Here is an 18,512-nt window from a genome sequence, read left to right on the forward strand (position 1 = left end):
TTGAGAGGCCTGTCAATAGTCAAAACAAGATGAATATTACAGTGTCTCCTTGAATTATCCGTGAATTTTAGGACGGATTTTAGGGATTTTTGTTAGGTAGGTTTAGGACGCTGTTAGGTAGGCACAGGCGAGTTCTAACTAATTGTGTTTGTTTGTTAACCCTGCCATAGCCTCGACCCAGATCAGCTACGAGCTCGCAGGTCGAGACCACTACTACTTTGCCAATCGGAATCCGTCCTCATGGAGGGCACCACTAGAGGTATCCTGATAAACGCAGTGGCAAACATACAAAAACATGAATTACATATCACTCGATTAATGTTCAAGGACTGTTAGAGAACTGCCAAAGGTTCAGTATTTTGCTACTTATAAGTACATATTTACAGTTTGCACGATAGAGTCTGTTAGACACCAGAGTATTTGCTCTTGAATTTCTTTATTGCATGTGGAAACTAGGAGCTAACAACTACATCATGTGGTTTGTTGATATTTTACTTTTCCATCAAAGTTGACGCTTACTTTTTCGTCTTTTTGAGGGCACCTTCCAGTGCCTCCAGATTAGCCGGGCCACCCCACAACGACTTGAACACGTCGTGTTCGTACGAAAGCACTGCATCCAAGCTCACGTCGTCGGCGCGATTAATCACTCGCTTCGCACCATGCGAGACCGCTGTTCGCAACACAATGGCAGAGTTAGCTCCGCATGCACATCACCGTAACTCTACGTAGAACCAGCGAGCCGTACCTGGTGCAATTGCATCGAATGGCATCACGAAGCTGCAGATCGCAGCGTCAGCACCATCAGTGGCAGCGTCAAATGTAAAGTCGGCTAGCTTCAGCTCCACCGCCCGCTGCGCCGACAACTTCTCCGCTGTGCACAACAACCTCAACGCGTTCTGCCTCCCCACAATCTTGTACAGCCTCGCGCCACCGCCCCACGCGGGCGAGACGCCCATGTGCACTTGCACGAACTGAATCACAGCTTTCGCCTCCAGGATCCGGAAGTCGCAGGCAGTGGCGAGCTCCGCGCCTCCCCCGTACGCACCGCCTTCAATGCACGCGATGCTCACCAGGGGCAGTCGGCGGAACCTGGTCAGCGTGTCCACCATGAGCTCGCCCATGGCCGCGCCAGCCTCGCGCGACGTCAGCTCCTGCTGCGCCACGCGCAAGTCCGCGCCGGCGCAGAACCAGCCGCCGGTCCCCCGCACCACCACGGCGTTCAGCTTGTCGTGCACGGCGGGGTCCTCCAGCAGCGCCACGACGTCCGCCAGCTCCGCCATCATCTTGCCGCTCAGCGCGTTGCGCGCCCTGGGGCTGTGGATCTCCAGCAGCGCCGTCTTCTTGAGCGTCTCGAGCCCCGTCGGCAGCGACGAGTGCGCGGTGGCCACTGCGCTGCTACTGGCAGCCGCGAACGGCAAGTGCAGCGTCACGTAGTCGTCGTCTCTCCCGAGTCCGCGCAGCACCTCGCGGCTCCTTCCCACGAGCGCATTGCGGTCGTCCTTCAGTGCGTGCACGAACGCGAAGAGGTCCGATGTCATGTCGACCGGCACCTATTGGCGTTTCTTCAAGTGGGATGGATGTCAATCAAATGGGTGTCGTTTGTGTATAAGTTATGTGGTGTACATATTGCAGCGCGGTTTTTGTTCTATATTACCCTATCCAAACCGATTTGTATACCCCTACCATATCTGAAAGGTTTTGCTTGTTTGGGCATTCCACATCAATTAGTGCTGCATAGAGAGATGGAGGAGACCGCGGGCAGGCCGACGGCGGAGCGCCCCGAGGACGTGGAGGCGGAGGCGGACGACCTGCTGACGGACAGCGGCCGCAACTGGAGCGCGGACGTGCTGCTGCAGCTGGTGAAGATCTGGCGGCGCGTGTTCCTGGCGCACCCGGACTGGAGCCGCGTGCAGCGCATGCAGGCCGTGTACGACGCCTTCCAGCAGTGCGTGGACTGCTCGCAGCGCAGCCGCAAGGCCGTGGACGACAAGCTCTACTCCATGAAGCAGATGTACCAGTTCATCGCGCAGGTCAAGGACCAGTTCAAGCAGGGCGGGCCCGACAAGGCGCCGTCCCCGTCCTGGTTCGAGCTCACCAAGGAGGAGCGCCGCGTCGTGCGCACGCTGCATCGCGTGCGCATCCCCGACATCTCGCTGGACGTGTACAACGTCTTCGACAGCGTGCTGAGCCCCAGCGCCGTGGCGGCGCGCAAGGCCCTCGAGGGGAACTTGATCAGTGCCTCGGCGGCGTCGGCACAAGGATCGACGGCAGTAGCCACGACGCCGCTCGCGTCGGCGCCCAACGACGACGCGCAGGAGATCACGCAGGAAATCCTAGACGTGAAGCGCAACTGGAGCTACGACGTGACGCTGCAGCTGGCCAGGGTCTGGAACAACGTGCACAGGGAGAACCCGGCGCTTCGAGGCGCCACGCTGAGTTTGAACGTGTACAACGCCTTCATGGCCGCGGTGGGGGGATCCAACCGCTCCAGGAAAGCCGTGGACGACAAGATGCACTCGATGAGGGAGATGTATCGCTTCATGAAGAATTACGAGACCAAGCGGATAACTACCGGAGAGCCGAAAATCCCGTGGTTTGACCTCACGAAACCCGAGCGGCGAGCGGTTCGTGCGGCGAACAAGATCCGGGTGCCCAACCTGGCGCCGGATGTGTACAACGAGATCGACATGCTTATGACGAGGATGAACCAGATCTCTCCGTCCGACACTCCCATCGAGTCGGCGTCGACATCGGTGCCGTCGGTGGACCTGGAAGGCAGTCAGCACAACTCGAACTTTGCGACGTCGACGTTCATTGTGAACAACAGCAACGCTGTCGCAGGACAGCTTTCTCAGAATAACGGAGCGACTGCCAATGGCCAGCCGGGCCAGCTTACCTGCGAGTGTGGAGCCAAGCGTCTTCTGGATATCGCCCCGGCCACGATGACTATCACGACGTCAAACAGCGGCAACAGCAACGTACAGCTCCAGCAACAGCAGCCACTGCAAGGCGGAAGACCAGCTCCTATTGTTACGGCACAGAATATTCAAGTCCCTGCCAATTACTATTCGACGCAGCAGATTGCAGGCCAAGGCACGCCGAAGCGCCAGCGAACGACCCAAGAGCAGCAGGTTACGACGAACCAGGTGACTGCCGGAGTCCAAGCGATGGCCAGCGCGGGCATGGTTGACGCCCAGTCGGCCCACGACTTCATGGAGCAAATGCGCGCCTCGCTGGCCCAGGACCGCGAGGAGAGACGACAGCAGCACGCCGAGCAGATGAGCGCGCTGCGCGAGATCGCGGCGTTGCTGAAGCAGAGAAGGTGAGGTTCTTCGAGGCAGTCAGGTGTATTTGTCGAGGCCCGCTTGGTTTTGAGGCTGAGTGAGTGGGCGTCTATGCTATCATAGCCAAAATGCATTCGTGTTTAGCAGTTGAAGCCGCCCTGACGTCATTCATTGTACTACAGTACCTGTATCCCTGGTGGTAGTTAAGATAGCTGATGTGAGATTTGTACAGCCGGTCGAGCCGTAACTTATCCGGACACGACGACCGCCGACGCAACAGGCAGGAATTCATGTCGGAGGAGGAAGACGCCGGCCGCAGCCGCCTCATCGGCGAGACAGACGTGCTGGCGGCCATCACCAGCGAGTACCTGGACGAGAATGCGAGCAAGAAGGACACGGCGGCGGCTACGGTGTGTCTGGGGCGGGTGTTCATGACGACCTTCCGTTTCCAGTTCGTGCCAGACGAGCACGAGTACGACCGTGTGCGGCGCCATCTGCTGGACCGGAGGGACGAGGAGATTGAGAGCTTTTTCCTCATCCCTCTGGGCTGCATCGCGTCCGTCAAGAAGAAAAACTCCATCGTGGAGATTTTCACCAAGGATCTACGCCAACTTTCCTTCCGTTTCGACGTCGTGGAGATCACCAAAGTGGGGGACGCAGACCCATTGCTACGTACATTATTTGTTTGAAGTGCTGACCTTATTTCATTTTATTTCATTTTGTTGTATGCTGTGTTCCGTCTTAGATCTACTCGGTGCTGACGACGTACGTGTTTCCGGACAAGATCGAGTTTTTATTCGCGTTCTACCATAGGTGTGTGAGTAAAGGTTGTGGGGTGCGGCTTTGCGGAGATCAGTGCATTGATATTATGAGCTATGGCAGACTTTCGGAAAATATGCTGGAGGAGGAACCGCTGCTACCGTGTGTTCTGGACTGGGACGTCTACGACGACCAGGCTGAGTGGGAGCGCCAAGGTGTGTTCGACAACGGAGAGTGGCGGGTTTCGAACTGCAACGAAAACTTCTGCGCAATCGAGACGTATCCGGAACGACTTATAGTTCCTACTGGGGTTACGGACGAGGTACTGCAAACGTGTGCGAATTGTACGCTTGCAACATAGTCCTTAATGAACCTTTTTCGACGGCCAACGTGACAGGTACTGCTGGACGCGATGAACTTCCGCTCTTTGGGCCGTATCCCCTGCATGACGTGGCTGAACAAAGCGAATGGTGCAACCCTGAGTCGGTCTAGCCAGCCAAAGGTTGGAATGTCAAAGGCCACATCGCCCGCCGACGAGAGCTTGGTTGCTGGTATCTCGTCGTCGAATCCATTGCAGGGCCAACTTCAAATTATTGACTGCAGGCCAATGTCCAGCGCACTGGTACGCTAATACTCAGGGGGTGAGTACTGTTGGTGGCTAGTGATTGACTCTGTCATACATCCAGGCAAACCGCGCGAAAGGATACGGCGTTGAAAGCTCGGTGAACTACAAGACCTGCACAGTGACTTTCATGGAGATACCAAACATCCATTCGATGAGAGAAAGGTAGGATTGTCATTTTGTATCGTGCATCATCGCCTGGTCTATTAATAATCGATTCATATCTTCATTGTTTATGTATTTTTTTTTTAGCATGAAAAAGGTGCGAAATCTTTGCGCGTCGCCATCATGTGACAACTTGCGGTGGCTTGGAAGCATTGAGGACACCAAGTGGCTGGTCTACATTCGCCAGCTACTAAAGTCTGGTCTTCACGTTGCGTCATTGCTGCGGTCAGGAGAGTCTGTGCTTCTGCACTGCAGTCACGGCTGGGATCGCACAAGCCAGATATCGTCGCTTGCTCAGATTTTCGTGGACCCATACTTTCGAACGTGGAAAGGCTTCCAGGTGCTCGTTGAAAAGGAATGGCTGTCCTTTGGACACCCGTTCCACCTCCGGCATTCTCACGGCGAGAAAGCGGATACACAGGAGTCGCCCATTTTCATTCAATTTCTGGACTGTGTCTCGCAACTCGTCCGAATCTACCCGACCTACTTCGAGTAAGTGATCTGAATGCATGAATGAGGAACTACCCAACGTGGCCACTAACACTTGCTTGTGGTGTATAGATTTAATGAAGGCCTGCTGCTTCTGCTTGCCGATGCATTGCACTCGTGCCGCTTTGGGACATTTTTGTTCGACTGCAAGAAGCATCGGCTGGAGGCGAACCTGGAAAACAGAACAGCATCCGTGTGGACGTGGGTGAACGGCTTCCGTCCTCAGCTAACGGAGCAAACCTTCCTTCCAAAGCAAACCCTGAATCCTCCTCTCTCGGGTTTGTTGAAACGTATAGTGCTATGGGATGCTATGTTTATGCGATGGTCTGGTCAACCACTAGTGCAGGAGCCTCCCATTTCGACAAACTTCTTTGCCGACAATGCGCAGCGCACCCCGACGTGGCAACTTCCGCAGGGAACTGTGAACGCCCTCAATGTAGCGCTTACCCTCAAGTATCGTGAAGCCCGGCTTATTCAGGATCTGGAGGAGCGAATTGCAGCTTTAGAGGCGAAAGTAAAAGGCCGCAAGGGCTCACGACACTAGGGAGAAGATCTACAGCAGCAAATCGATTCTGCTAGAACGTGCTACGATCACTACAGTTGTCCATATCAACAAGATTTGTTTGATCTTACTCTATTCGTCAGCATAGCTTTTGCCCCACAGCTTGAACATTGTCTTCTCGCGCGCAAGACTGCGCCGCTCTGCCTCCAATTGATCAAGGAGATGCCACGGAACCTTGGCTGCCAAGATGAGCTGCCGTTTGCGCTTCTGGCGGTCCAACTCATTTATCGGGTCTTCAGCGCGCTTAAGATTGATCTCCGCTATGCGACCTTCTCGGTTTGCGATGTCATTGCTGACCGCTTCTTGGATTTCTCGCTCGTGTCGTGCTATAAGACGTTTTTCATGCGCATGCAGCTGCCTTTGAACTTGGTCGAATGAGCGCTCCACATCACGAAAACACGGGTCGAACAACGCTTTTGTTTGCTCGATCTGAGCCGTGGCTGCAGTGAGAGCAACTTGGTCCGTCAGATCTTTGATATGTTCTCTTGTGTCGCGTTCTTTTACCTCGTCATCCAATACTTTCCCAGTTGACGCGATTTCTTGCATTCGATGCCGCCATTTATCGTGTACTAGAGCAAGGATGTCAGTTGAACCGACGCAAAATACTTCCTTTGCTTTCGCCGCGTCCAGTACATCCTGGGACCAAAACGTTCCACGCCAACGGCTGTCGCGTTTGCCGTTTGTTCTGTAAAACTGAATTTGCCACCTGCGTCGCGTTTCAGCAATTTGCTGGCGCCTCTGGATTAACTTTTCCTGATACCGGAACCTACACTCGCGCTAGAATTGACCAGGTTTGATCAATGAATTGCAAAACCTTGCTGGCCGTCATTCTAGTCTACGTACCTTCCAGTAGTCCAGGAACTCTTCGTTTCTCCAGATTTCAAACTACGTTAAACACGACGTAATTGCATCGCTTAGAACTGTTACTACCACGCATAAATTAGTTGATCTTACCCGTCGACGCTTCTCCTCTAGCTCGTATATGCGTCGCTGAAATTCGATGAGCTCCTTCTCTTTACGCTTAAATTCTAAGCCAAGACCAAACACTGTATCAAGCTTAAGCCTGGTAATAAGCGCACGCTGTTGTTTCATCTTCGCTTCCATCTCTTCCACCCATCCGTGCTCGATGGCGCGGGGAGATACCCGCATACGCTGTGTCTGCATGTCAAGATATATGCTTTCCATCTACACGCGAGCCAGGCTATTAGCAAAAACGACTGCCATTATTTTGCTTCGATTTATGACGTACATCGTGAATGTGCTGGTGCTGGGTGAAATACTCGAATTCAAGTTGAGCAACGCTGCAGAATATGCCAATGGGATATAAATTTATGAGGGCATTGCTCGATCGTCATCATTCAGGTAACAAACTTACCGCTTTTGTAGTTGTTTACGGTTTAATCGTGCTTGCAGCTTGTCACGTTGAGCACGATTCCATTCTTCTTCAACCTCTAGAACTGCCATGAATTCTTGTCGATTGCGAGTTTCTCTATCGCGCAACAGAGTATTTATCTCCTTGCGAGCTTTCATCCCTCGAAACATACGTTGGATCTGAATGGCACCACTCTCTAAACGCGCTGCCTTCCTTCGTGTAAATTTCCGAGCCAGAGTACCACGAACTAGCCGCTGCAAATTTGTCGCTCTTGCTTCTAGCCAGCACATATCCGATTTTTTTCGTGATGCAAACCCTCGCCAAGTTGACTGGATGTGCAGTGCCGCAACATCCCTCTTATAACGGCGGCAAAACTTCTTCGCAAAATGCATCCGGATGATGGATTGAATCTTGGCTGCATTAAGATTTTCCCAACGCTTCCAGGTCGAGACAACCCTATGTCGAATGTAGTATCCACGAAACAAGGCCTGCAGCCTCGTCACTCGAATTGTGCGATTCACGTGCCAAATGCGAAGCCACCGCCTTGTGAAGTAACCACGCGCAATGCGCTGAATCTGCACTGCCGCTTTTACCTGCTTGAAGTACAGGCACCAAAACTGACGATGCAAATGCCCCCGCCACCACTTTTGCAGTCGACGTGTTGCCTACGCTCGACACAGAAGAAGAAGCAAAAACTTAAGATAAATGACGACTCTCACCAACGTAGCACGAAACTTGTACCTCAGCGCAGCGACGTTCCAGTGTGAGCATATCTTGGACAATGCGTGGTCGAACCTTTTTCCTAGCCACCAAAGAGAGGCATAAGTAAAATATTACCTGCGCGTCAACATGCAAGCAAACTGAAGGCCCCAACTTCTTCACTCGCTGGCGCAGTTTGGTATCTTTCATCAGCATAGCCAGTCGCAGGTTCTCCATGGTGTAGATGCTGCCCTTCTTCCTGTTGTTGCTGCTGCTGGCCTCGGCCGCCTGGGCGGCCAGCTCGCGTTCGTCAGTGGGCAGCTGGCGCAGCCGCCGCATCTCCGTCTTGCGCCTCCATTGCAGCTGCTGCTCCTTGAGCTCCTGGTCCAGGCGCGTCGCGGCGCTGGCTAGCTCGTACTTGTCCTTGACGCTCTGCTTGCGCAGCTTGGCCAGCGCCTCCACGCGCTCCTCCTCCTCTCGCTGGACGTCCAGCTCGGCGGCGCAGATCCATGCCGACTCGACGGATACCACCGCAGTCGAGAACTTGTCGGTCTTCATTTATTTCTTCTCGAAGGTAACATAGATTCTCTATATAATACTTTACGCCCTTTCAGGATCCACCCGGTTTTTGACGTTTTCGACATATCTCGTGTCAAAAACCGTTTTCGACATTCAAGGGGAAGTTAATGACGTCCTTCCCCCGCCCGAGTGACGGTGTCCGAAGCGACTGGCTCCGCTGCGTCGCCGCCCCCCCCGCCTTCACGTCGACGGCTGTCAGTATTGGAATTGTCGCCGTAACCCCGTCGTTCGCCGCCACTTCCTCGCCTCTTTCGCCATGGCTTCTGTCGCTGCCAACCGCCCCGTCGTGTCCGTCCTCTCCGTGGAGGGCGAGACCGCCACCGTCGCGTCGCAGGTGGCGCTGCCGGCCGTGTTCACGGCCCCGATCCGCCCGGACGTGGTGAACTTCGTGCACACGAACATGGCCAAGAACCGCCGCCAGGCGTACGGCGTGTCGCGCGAGGCCGGCCACCAGCACTCGGCCGAGTCGTGGGGCACGGGCCGCGCCGTGTCGCGTATCCCGCGCATCCAGGGCGGCGGCAACATGAGCTCCGGCCAGGCCGCGTTCGGCAACATGTGCCGCGGCGGTCGCATGTTCGCCCCCACGCGCATCTGGCGCAAGTGGCACCGCAAGATCAACGTGAACCAGCGCCGCTTCGCCGTGGCGTCGGCCCTGGCCGCGTCGGCCGTGCCGGCCCTGGTGATGGCCCGCGGCCACCGCATCGAGAAGGTGCCGGAGGTGCCCCTCGTGCTGGACGACGCCGTGGAGGCGACCCAGAAGACGGCCCAGGCCCTGAAGGTGCTGGCCAAGATCGGCGCTGACGTCGAGATTGAGAAGGTGAAGGCCTCGAAGAAGCTGACCACCGGCCGTGGCAAGTCGCGCAACCGCCGCTACACCACGCGCCGCGGCCCGCTGATCGTGTACGCCAACGCCAACGGCGCCGAGAAGGCCTTCCGCAACATCCCGGGCGTGGAGCTCGCCAACGTGGAGCGCCTGAACCTGCTGCAGCTGGCCCCGGGTGGCCACCTTGGCCGCTTCATCATCTGGACCAAGTCTGCGTTCCAGAAGCTGGACTCGCTGTACGGCACGTACTCGAAGAAGTCTGCCTCGAAGGCCGGCTACCAGCTGCCGCGCCACCAGATGAACAACGCCAACCTGGGCCGTCTGATCAACTCCGACGAGATCCAGTCGGTTGTGCGCGCCGGCAAGTACGAGAAGCACCGCCGCTTCCAGAAGAAGAACCCGCTCAAGAACCTGGGCGCCATGGTCAAGCTCAACCCGTACACGCTGGTGGCCCGCCGCGCCGAGCTGCGCGCCGAGGCCCTGCGTGCCGAGAAGAAGGCGGCTGTGGTCAGCAAGAACCGCAAGAACACGTGCAAGACGGACGCCAAGCGCAAGACCCAGTCGCGTGCTCTGTTCGCCAAGAACTCGTCGGACTAAGCGTACTGCTGCGGACGTTCGCGGAAGCGCTCTCGTGCAGGGTGCTGTCTTCGCTTGGACGAAGCTGCTTAGTCGCTGTGCATTACTTGTAGTGCTAGGTTAGGTAGCCCGAGTGAAGGACGCTAAAACAATGAAAGAACGCCATGAAAGAGGCAACAACGGATTCTGAGTTTTGTTCATGGTGTTGTCTTGTTGGTATAGATAGTAGTGCACTTGAAAGCGTTGGCATGCTGTGTGCGTATTATATACTTAGTAGTGGTAGTAGCAGTAGCACCAATACAAATGCAGCCCATCGTCGCCATTTTCAGACTTTGTAGAGTGTTCCCCGCCCAGCCGACCTAGGGTGTTTCAATTGTTTAAGACAAGACCATCCAGAATATGAGGAACGCTGCGCTGTTCACAGCTTGTTACTTGGTGACTGTGTCAAGAAAGGAATAATACATCGCGTTTGTCATTTTATTGAAGATTTCTCTGCGATCAAAGAAGGATACGGAAAGCTGTGTAAAGCTTACCGGTACATGTAGGACGACGCTATGATAGAGGTAAGTAGGCTTCTTCTGCGGGAAGCTCTACGCAAGGACACTCGCATCGCGTTGGAAATCTACGCATCGTCATATCGCGAATCCTGCCAAAATCGGTTTTAATAAGCGCAGCAGTAACGCCGCAACCGGCACCCCCACACATTCGGAATGGATGCTATGGCAGAAGCAGAAGATTGATTCGGGAGTGAACTCGTCGAGCACCCGGGACTATGCCTTCAATTCCAATCACAACGTCGGCAAAGACGTTTGGGGATCGTTTGGTCCATCATGTGGATCTACTGTTCCTCTTCTTTGATGAAGTCGAAGGAGCCTTTCCAAACCCTCGTGGAGTCAAACACTCGCTGGAACTGTTTACTAAATTTCGTAAACAAGGTGGCTGCAGGTTCCGAAGTTGTATGTATACCAGAGCTCGCAATCGGGTACCCGAACCCGGGTAAAATGCTTACCCGACCGGGTATACCCGACCTTCGGGTAGGGTGCGGTGTCTACATTGTAGACATCAACAATTTGCAAATTAAAAGCACGTACAAAGCGAAAATAATCGCTTAGACTGTTTTTTACACAATCTTTTCGACAGCATACAATATGAAACCCGCATCAATCAAAAAAATCAAAGTACGAATCGCGATTTGACCGCATGAATCGAACGAGCTGTGTCTTGTGCTTCTATGGGGCTGTTGAACTCGTGGGTAGTATCCCTTTCGTGACGAGAGGAAGAATTTTCCGCCCTTTAAGGTGTTTTGCAAAACAAGGTACGAATACCCCCTCGCATTTTCCGCAAACTTCCGTTGCAATCGGCCGTATTGTATGACAAATTAGAAAAAAAGGTGTTTGTCGTATTCATCATGTAATCATATGAATACAAATATCAAGATGTAGTTCCACACTATGTACGGCAAAATCACAGTAGAGGATATGTCCCATGAAACATGTGAACAGCAGTTCATGTACTGTGATTTCGTTAAAGGGCGACATTTGCGACCTTTTACAATTGCATGCCTTAGATTTGTATTGTATACTAGTAGTTAATAGAGGTGGCTCGCGAAAGGGGGCTGTTGATACAGCCCAAGCACGGTGGCGGCCAGCATTGCTTTGCAATCAGGGTTAGGGAAAGAAGCATACTGAAAACAAGTAAGAAATCCCAAACATGGCGAAACATGACAAACATGTTTTGACTTGTGGGACGGGTGTCATCATCTGCACTCCGCTACCAAATCCTATGGGTCAAGGCGAACTGCTGCTGCCAAACGTAGATCTATCGGTCGTTAAAGCCCGCATAAGACCGACCCAGCGTCGAGCAGGGATTCGTAGGATCTGACTCTGCGGGCTGTTCATGGCTCTCAAATGCCACGAGGGTCGATTTGGCTTGGGCACTTCTGCTAGATTTGAGTGTCGTTTCACCCCCTCCGACTGAAAACATGGGCTGTATGTTTTCCGTGTCATATACTTTTTTATAGTATATGGTACGGAATTATTAATATAATAGCTCTGTCGCAGGTGTTCCGAGTTTTTTTAGTTGTAATCATGCAGATGACGCCACGATGGTACTGCATTCTGGTACATGAGCGGGATAGAACCGTTGTACGCAGGGGCAATTCTGAAGCGAGCGGCAGTTCAGAATCTGCCAATTGCGATGCGTTTCCCGAGTCTTGTCGACCCAGCCTAGAGGACATGCTTGATTCTGCACCACCCGGAGAATTAATTCCGTCGATGAGGCGTGCAGGCCAGCCAGAACTAGCGCCTGGACCGAAGCCCGCGAATCAGAAGAAAAGGCGCGTGCGACGCGAAGTGCAAGAGCTCAAATATCTCCGCGAGTAGACTCATACACTCGAACTCAGGTCAAGATGCGGGCGCCTGCCCACTCAGGGCAAACTCCTGCCCTGCCTACCAGCCACGATGCGTCAGCTCAGTCCATATGGGAGGGTATTGCGGAGCGCCAGCTCGAAGAGAGACTCAGTGTCGAGAAGGCCCAGCGGGAGCTCAGCGCCGCGTGCGCTGGCACTGTAAAGCTGGTGCGTGATCTGACAAAGCAGCTCAAGTCGTGTGCGAAGGATATGAGGTTGTCTGCTTTGATGAGGCAAAAGCCTGCACAACTCTGGGACTTCAGGTCTGCAGATGCCGCGGGACCAACTCGTGCAGGTATCAAAAACGTACCTCAAGACGCAACAGCACTGTCTTGCTCCAGTCGCGACGCTACAACTCATTACCGATCTCGTCCAAGGCCTGGAAATCGTAAGAACAGACCCCAACATCGACTGGGGTTGTATTCGAGAAGTTCTGCAGTACGACAATCCCGTTTGACCTTCGCGTGGCAGGGAGGGTATATTGGAGGATGTCCATGTACGAGGCGTACCATCGCCTAGGGTATGTGCAACAGGTAGGATTAAATATCCCGCGGCTCTTAACTCTCGTTCTAATCGGTGCCGCTACCAGGATGTGGACACGGACAGCGATGTCGTGTCGTCACCCTTCGCCTTACAGGTAAATTGTGAAGGGTTTACAGCAAGCGCTCGGGGCATGCAAACCTGCCAGACGATACATTGGAGAAGACAGCGAGACCATTGTGTGGGCAAAATATGTGGAACCTGTCGACTTTAACGGCGTCACATATCCAGGCATGTACTGTCGAAAAACCGGCTGGATCAAGCTGCAACGGGCAGCAGGACAGGACACACCCTCGACCGTGGCAGAAATGTACTCGGAAATGACTCCGGTATTCAAGGACGGTGTCGAAAACCAGAACTGGCAGATCCGCGCTCTCGTTGACTCGATGGCGCGAGCTCACAAGATTACGAATTCCATTTACTGCGAAATGATCCGCGACCTGCTACTGGAGGAAGACTGGAAAGCAACGTTTGGAAGTGGTAACCACTTGACGTAAGAAGAACCAAATCAAACCAAAAAATGTTTCTACCAGAACTGTGGGTTCCGTCAGCGACCCACCACTTGTGGTGTGATATGAGCGATACACTGGGATTTCTACGAACACTTGCCGGTTTGCTCTATCATACAATCATACTGCAGGCATATTTTCACTCACTAATTTGTAGAATTCGCTGGCAATTCAGAGCGAAGACCAGCCAGCGGTACGTTCAACTTTCCATTTCAGTAACTCGTAATACCAGCACAGAGCTGTGGACATTGCACTGAGACTCCTTTGCTCGTAGCGTAACCTTTGAATACTGCTGCTAGGACGAACACTATACTAATTATCATTGGGGCTAAGAGATTGGGTATTGAGGAGAGTGGGGTGGCTACCGGTAGACGTGAAACTCGAGTCGCGGCGATCGATACATGCACCAGCACAGGGACACCTGATGGTCCAAAAACGAGTACAGACCCGAGACCTCGGACGAGATGGTTAGGTCGTCCATGAACTTGAGCACGACCTGCTCCAGAATTGGCTTCTCCACGTACTCGTTGCTGCCTGCCTCCTCCGGGCACGCCACGTTCATCTCCGAGCTGCACGGGGGCAGGAAGTTGGAGTGTAAACAGGCCACTAAGGCAAATGTTCGGGCGAGAACAGGCGGGGTGTCTTGTCAGGTAACATCTCATAAAAGTTATGATCTGAAGTTCATCGCATGACTCGGACAACAGAGCGACTTCATCTGCTGAAGTTGTGACAGAATATAGCGATTTTGGAGGGGATTATCGTATTTTAGATTCCGTGGAACCAACGTAACCCTTTTGAGGATGGTTTCTCGAGCTTGATTTACGCACGTAAGAACCGTGATTTGAGCATTGGTTGATAGCTTAGAACTGCGCTGTAACGATTTAGCTAAAGCAGTAAAACTTGAGGATGTTATGTATGTGCCCAAACTTTGCTCGTACTGCAGTAGTCATTGTTCCGCTCGAGTATGGCAAAGAATAGCTGGTTATCTCGATCGAGTATAGGCACGCCCCGTTAGCTGGTATGATAGGATCTACGTAGGTTGGCAACCGATGGGGAAGCTTACCTACAACGAAGCGTTCTGTGATGAAGCGGTCCGCAGAGGCGCCATATCACATTTAGTCGAAATGCTGCGGGCTGGTAACTTCCCGCTAACGACAACCACGGGCTTGAGAGAGAAGTCAATGCGTTCCTAAAAGCGTCCAATCCTAAGGATTTCTCCTAAAATATCATGTGGACCACATTACTTTTAGGACTGGGTTAGGACGAGGATTTTCCATAAATCAGTGCTTTTCACTGAGACTTGTCAAAACGATTGTGATAATTGCCTGGTACTGCTGATGTGTATTAGATTATCCTTAGTATTGGATTGACATACACATTAAATGTGTATTTTCAAGTCAATCCGATATCAGTAGTACAGTACGCCAAAACTAGTAAGTTGGTTCTTGTTTAGCAGATTATACTACTGTCGTGATGGCGTGTTGCAAGCTTGGTTTGAAAAAAAAATCTAGTGAAACCTGGACCACATATGTTTTGTGCTGGAATCAAAGCAAATTCCGTGTTCGTATGTGACTTATCAATAAAGACCCCCCCCCGTTGACGTTACCTAAACTCGACTTACTCAATCCCTTGACGAGCGCCTAAAACCCGCCATTTTACGCTTCCGTCCTTGCCTGACGTGTGCCTAGAGCTCGCCAGAATGTCCGCTGCCGTCGGTTAACAGGACGAGAAGAGAGGCTTCTGACACGATAGTCCGATCGTGGGAAACCATCCACATCGCAGCAAGCTCTTTACTAGAGAATGATAGCTGCTTCGGCGCTTTGGCTTTAGAAGCTCCGATACACAGGGGGCCCACAAGGGATACCGACTCATAAATAGAAATAAGACAAGAACTATCAGTTGGTGCAGTTGGCCAGCTTAGCACAAGCAAAATATCGATAACCGGATTGTAATTAGTTTTCGCACAACCGTTTGAGAATTTGAAGACACTTAGTTTTAGTTTAGGGTGTGCAGTAGATACTAGCGTTTGCAAACTGTTTACTACATGTAGAATATGCTTTGTGGTGTATGAGTGTTCGAATAGAACATCGTGAAGCCCTCGCAATGCTTGACAGGCTGGGCTGTGGATTTGTACTTCACGATTAACACTACTGATCTCGCTGACGTGGTTGTCTTTGGTGCAGCCCAATGTGGGTCATTTACCGTCAATACCAACTTGGAGAAGACGGATTCGGCTGATTGTCTGTATCGTTTTCTTGTACGTTGTTAGTGGTAGGTGTATGCGGACGCATGGTGAGGGCTGCGACCTTAGACGATGGGATATCCCACTTGTCCATGACATCTCGCAGCAGCGCTATCGTGTTCACGTGTTCATCCAGCGGCAGCACGTACACCTCCAGCACACAGTCCCGGCGTCGGAAGCCGCGCGAGATCCAGTGGCCGCTCACCGTGAAGAAGCTGTAATCCGAGCAACGATTTTGTCAATAGGATGGCAAACAGGCAAGCACGTTTGTAAACGTGTATATTAAAGTCACAAACTTGTCAGCGCGGTACGTTACGTACTGTGCATCACTACGTTGATTAGGACGTGGGGACTAGGCTGGGTGCTAGACGCCAGCTACACTATTACCCCTGCATGGAGCAGAGTGATGATGTACATCAGCGATCCACATTTGATGATCAGGAATATGATAGTACAGATACAGTACAACTGTAATACTACCTCCCTAATCACTGAGTCAGTAGTTTGGCTTTTCACAATCGCTTGCCGAATCTCAGTAAAAATCACTGATTTATGAAAATTCCTCGGTTAGGACAAATTGGGCCAAGTCAAAACAGTCGTTTTGGCAGGATTCGCGATATGACGATGCGTAGATTTCCAACGCGATGCGAGTGTCCTTGCGTAGAGCTTCCCGCAGAAGAAGCCTACTTACCTCTATCATAGCGTCGTCCTACATGTACCGGTAAGCTTTACACAGCTTTCCGTATCCTTCTTTGATCGCAGAGAAATCTTCAATAAAATGACAAACGCGATGTATTATTCCTTTCTTGGCACAGTCACCAAGTAACAAGCTGTGAACAGCGCAGCGTTCCTCATATTCTGGATGGTCTTGTCTTAAACAATTGAAACACCCTAGGTCGGCTGGGCGGGGAACACTCTACAAAGTCTGAAAATGGCGACGATGGGCTGCATTTGTATTGGTGCTACTGCTACTACCACTACTAAGTATATAATACGCACACAGCATGCCAACGCTTTCAAGTGCACTACTATCTATACCAACAAGACAACCCCATGAACAAAACTCAGAATCCGCTGTTGCCTCTTTCATGGCGTTCTTTCATTGTTTTAGCGTCCTTCACGCGGGCTACCTAACCTAGCACTACAAGTAATGCACAGCGACTAAGCAGCTTCGTCCAAGCGAAGACAGCACCCTGCACGAGAGCGCTTCCGCGAACGTCCGCAGCAGTACTCTTAGTCCGACGAGTTCTTGGCGAACAGAGCACGCGACTGGGTCTTGCGCTTGGCGTCCGTCTTGCACGTGTTCTTGCGGTTCTTGCTGACCACAGCCGCCTTCTTCTCGGCACGCAGGGCCTCGGCGCGCAGCTCGGCGCGGCGGGCCACCAGCGTGTACGGGTTGAGCTTGACCATGGCGCCCAGGTTCTTGAGCGGGTTCTTCTTCTGGAAGCGGCGGTGCTTCTCGTACTTGCCGGCGCGCACAACCGACTGGATCTCGTCGGAGTTGATCAGACGGCCCAGGTTGGCGTTGTTCATCTGGTGGCGCGGCAGCTGGTAGCCGGCCTTCGAGGCAGACTTCTTCGAGTACGTGCCGTACAGCGAGTCCAGCTTCTGGAACGCAGACTTGGTCCAGATGATGAAGCGGCCAAGGTGGCCACCCGGGGCCAGCTGCAGCAGGTTCAGGCGCTCCACGTTGGCGAGCTCCACGCCCGGGATGTTGCGGAAGGCCTTCTCGGCGCCGTTGGCGTTGGCGTACACGATCAGCGGGCCGCGGCGCGTGGTGTAGCGGCGGTTGCGCGACTTGCCACGGCCGGTGGTCAGCTTCTTCGAGGCCTTCACCTTCTCAATCTCGACGTCAGCGCCGATCTTGGCCAGCACCTTCAGGGCCTGGGCCGTCTTCTGGGTCGCCTCCACGGCGTCGTCCAGCACGAGGGGCACCTCCGGCACCTTCTCGATGCGGTGGCCGCGGGCCATCACCAGGGCCGGCACGGCCGACGCGGCCAGGGCCGACGCCACGGCGAAGCGGCGCTGGTTCACGTTGATCTTGCGGTGCCACTTGCGCCAGATGCGCGTGGGGGCGAACATGCGACCGCCGCGGCACATGTTGCCGAACGCGGCCTGGCCGGAGCTCATGTTGCCGCCGCCCTGGATGCGCGGGATACGCGACACGGCGCGGCCCGTGCCCCACGACTCGGCCGAGTGCTGGTGGCCGGCCTCGCGCGACACGCCGTACGCCTGGCGGCGGTTCTTGGCCATGTTCGTGTGCACGAAGTTCACCACGTCCGGGCGGATCGGGGCCGTGAACACGGCCGGCAGCGCCACCTGCGACGCGACGGTGGCGGTCTCGCCCTCCACGGAGAGGACGGACACGACGGGGCGGTTGGCAGCGACAGAAGCCATGGCGAAAGAGGCGAGGAAGTGGCGGCGAACGACGGGGTTACGGCGACAATTCCAATACTGACAGCCGTCGACGTGAAGGCGGGGGGGACGGCGACGCAGCGGAGCCAGTCGCTTCGGACACCGTCACTCGGGCGGGGGAAGGAGGTCACTGCGCATCTCTTAAGAAGAAGAATACTAAAAGGGAATGAACGTATTTTGTTTGAATTCTGGAAATACACAGCTGAATTTGAAAATAAGACAGAATCTCTGGTGAAAGTGTGTTGCTGAATTTCATAAGCGACAAATGCATGATGTAACTTAAGAATCGTGTCACTTCTGCTCGTGCACGTGGGAGACCCAGTAGCTGGAGCTGGTTACCACGGTTTCCGTCCCATCGAACGAAAAAAAAACGCTTTCGGCCTATGAACCATCACATCGACTGATGGAGCGGGCTAGAGTAGTCAATAGAATACCGAAGCATTCCTTTGCATTCGACATTTGTTTCGCA

General features: G+C 53.4%; 7 protein-coding genes across 7 annotated transcripts; 3 read left to right on the plus strand and 4 right to left on the minus strand.

Moving 5' to 3' along the window:
* Positions 1-515: 515 nt before the first annotated feature.
* IUM83_01678 (Ethylmalonyl-CoA decarboxylase) lies at positions 516-1,538 on the minus strand (the record flags this gene model as incomplete). Its single annotated transcript, XM_067925548.1, has 2 exons — positions 516-670; positions 746-1,538. The coding sequence occupies 2 exons, from the start codon at positions 1,536-1,538 to the stop codon at positions 516-518; spliced, it is 948 nt and encodes a 315-aa protein (XP_067797376.1).
* Positions 1,539-1,742: 204 nt separating this feature from the next.
* IUM83_01679 (Myotubularin-like protein) lies at positions 1,743-3,326 on the plus strand (the record flags this gene model as incomplete). The annotated part of the gene is made up of 1 exon (XM_067925549.1): positions 1,743-3,326. The coding sequence occupies one exon, from the start codon at positions 1,743-1,745 to the stop codon at positions 3,324-3,326; it is 1,584 nt and encodes a 527-aa protein (XP_067797377.1).
* A 248-nt stretch (positions 3,327-3,574) lies between these two features.
* Positions 3,575-4,959, plus strand: IUM83_01680 (Myotubularin-like protein; the record flags this gene model as incomplete). Its single annotated transcript, XM_067925550.1, has 5 exons — positions 3,575-3,931; positions 4,030-4,097; positions 4,167-4,365; positions 4,441-4,665; positions 4,918-4,959. The coding sequence occupies 5 exons, from the start codon at positions 3,575-3,577 to the stop codon at positions 4,957-4,959; spliced, it is 891 nt and encodes a 296-aa protein (XP_067797507.1).
* Positions 4,960-5,953: 994 nt separating this feature from the next.
* IUM83_01681 (myosin v) lies at positions 5,954-8,510 on the minus strand (the record flags this gene model as incomplete). Its single annotated transcript, XM_067925551.1, has 8 exons — positions 5,954-6,658; positions 6,725-6,766; positions 6,836-7,066; positions 7,131-7,182; positions 7,257-7,294; positions 7,847-7,918; positions 7,995-8,055; positions 8,128-8,510. The coding sequence occupies 8 exons, from the start codon at positions 8,508-8,510 to the stop codon at positions 5,954-5,956; spliced, it is 1,584 nt and encodes a 527-aa protein (XP_067797506.1).
* A 277-nt stretch (positions 8,511-8,787) lies between these two features.
* IUM83_01682 (60S ribosomal protein L4) lies at positions 8,788-9,951 on the plus strand (the record flags this gene model as incomplete). The annotated part of the gene is made up of 1 exon (XM_067925552.1): positions 8,788-9,951. One exon carries the CDS (start codon positions 8,788-8,790, stop codon positions 9,949-9,951), a length of 1,164 nt encoding a protein of 387 aa, XP_067797505.1.
* A 3,796-nt stretch (positions 9,952-13,747) lies between these two features.
* On the minus strand, positions 13,748-13,948 carry IUM83_01683 (Adenylyl cyclase-associated protein; the record flags this gene model as incomplete). Its single annotated transcript, XM_067925553.1, has 1 exon — positions 13,748-13,948. The coding sequence occupies one exon, from the start codon at positions 13,946-13,948 to the stop codon at positions 13,748-13,750; it is 201 nt and encodes a 66-aa protein (XP_067797504.1).
* Positions 13,949-16,861: 2,913 nt separating this feature from the next.
* IUM83_01684 (60S ribosomal protein L4) lies at positions 16,862-18,025 on the minus strand (the record flags this gene model as incomplete). The annotated part of the gene is made up of 1 exon (XM_067925554.1): positions 16,862-18,025. One exon carries the CDS (start codon positions 18,023-18,025, stop codon positions 16,862-16,864), a length of 1,164 nt encoding a protein of 387 aa, XP_067797511.1.
* Positions 18,026-18,512: the final 487 nt, after the last annotated feature.

The sequence above is a fragment of the Phytophthora cinnamomi genome (genome assembly GCF_018691715.1).
Source record: "Phytophthora cinnamomi strain GKB4 chromosome Unknown Contig14, whole genome shotgun sequence".
Classification (NCBI taxonomy): Eukaryota; Oomycota; class Peronosporomycetes; order Peronosporales; family Peronosporaceae; genus Phytophthora; species Phytophthora cinnamomi.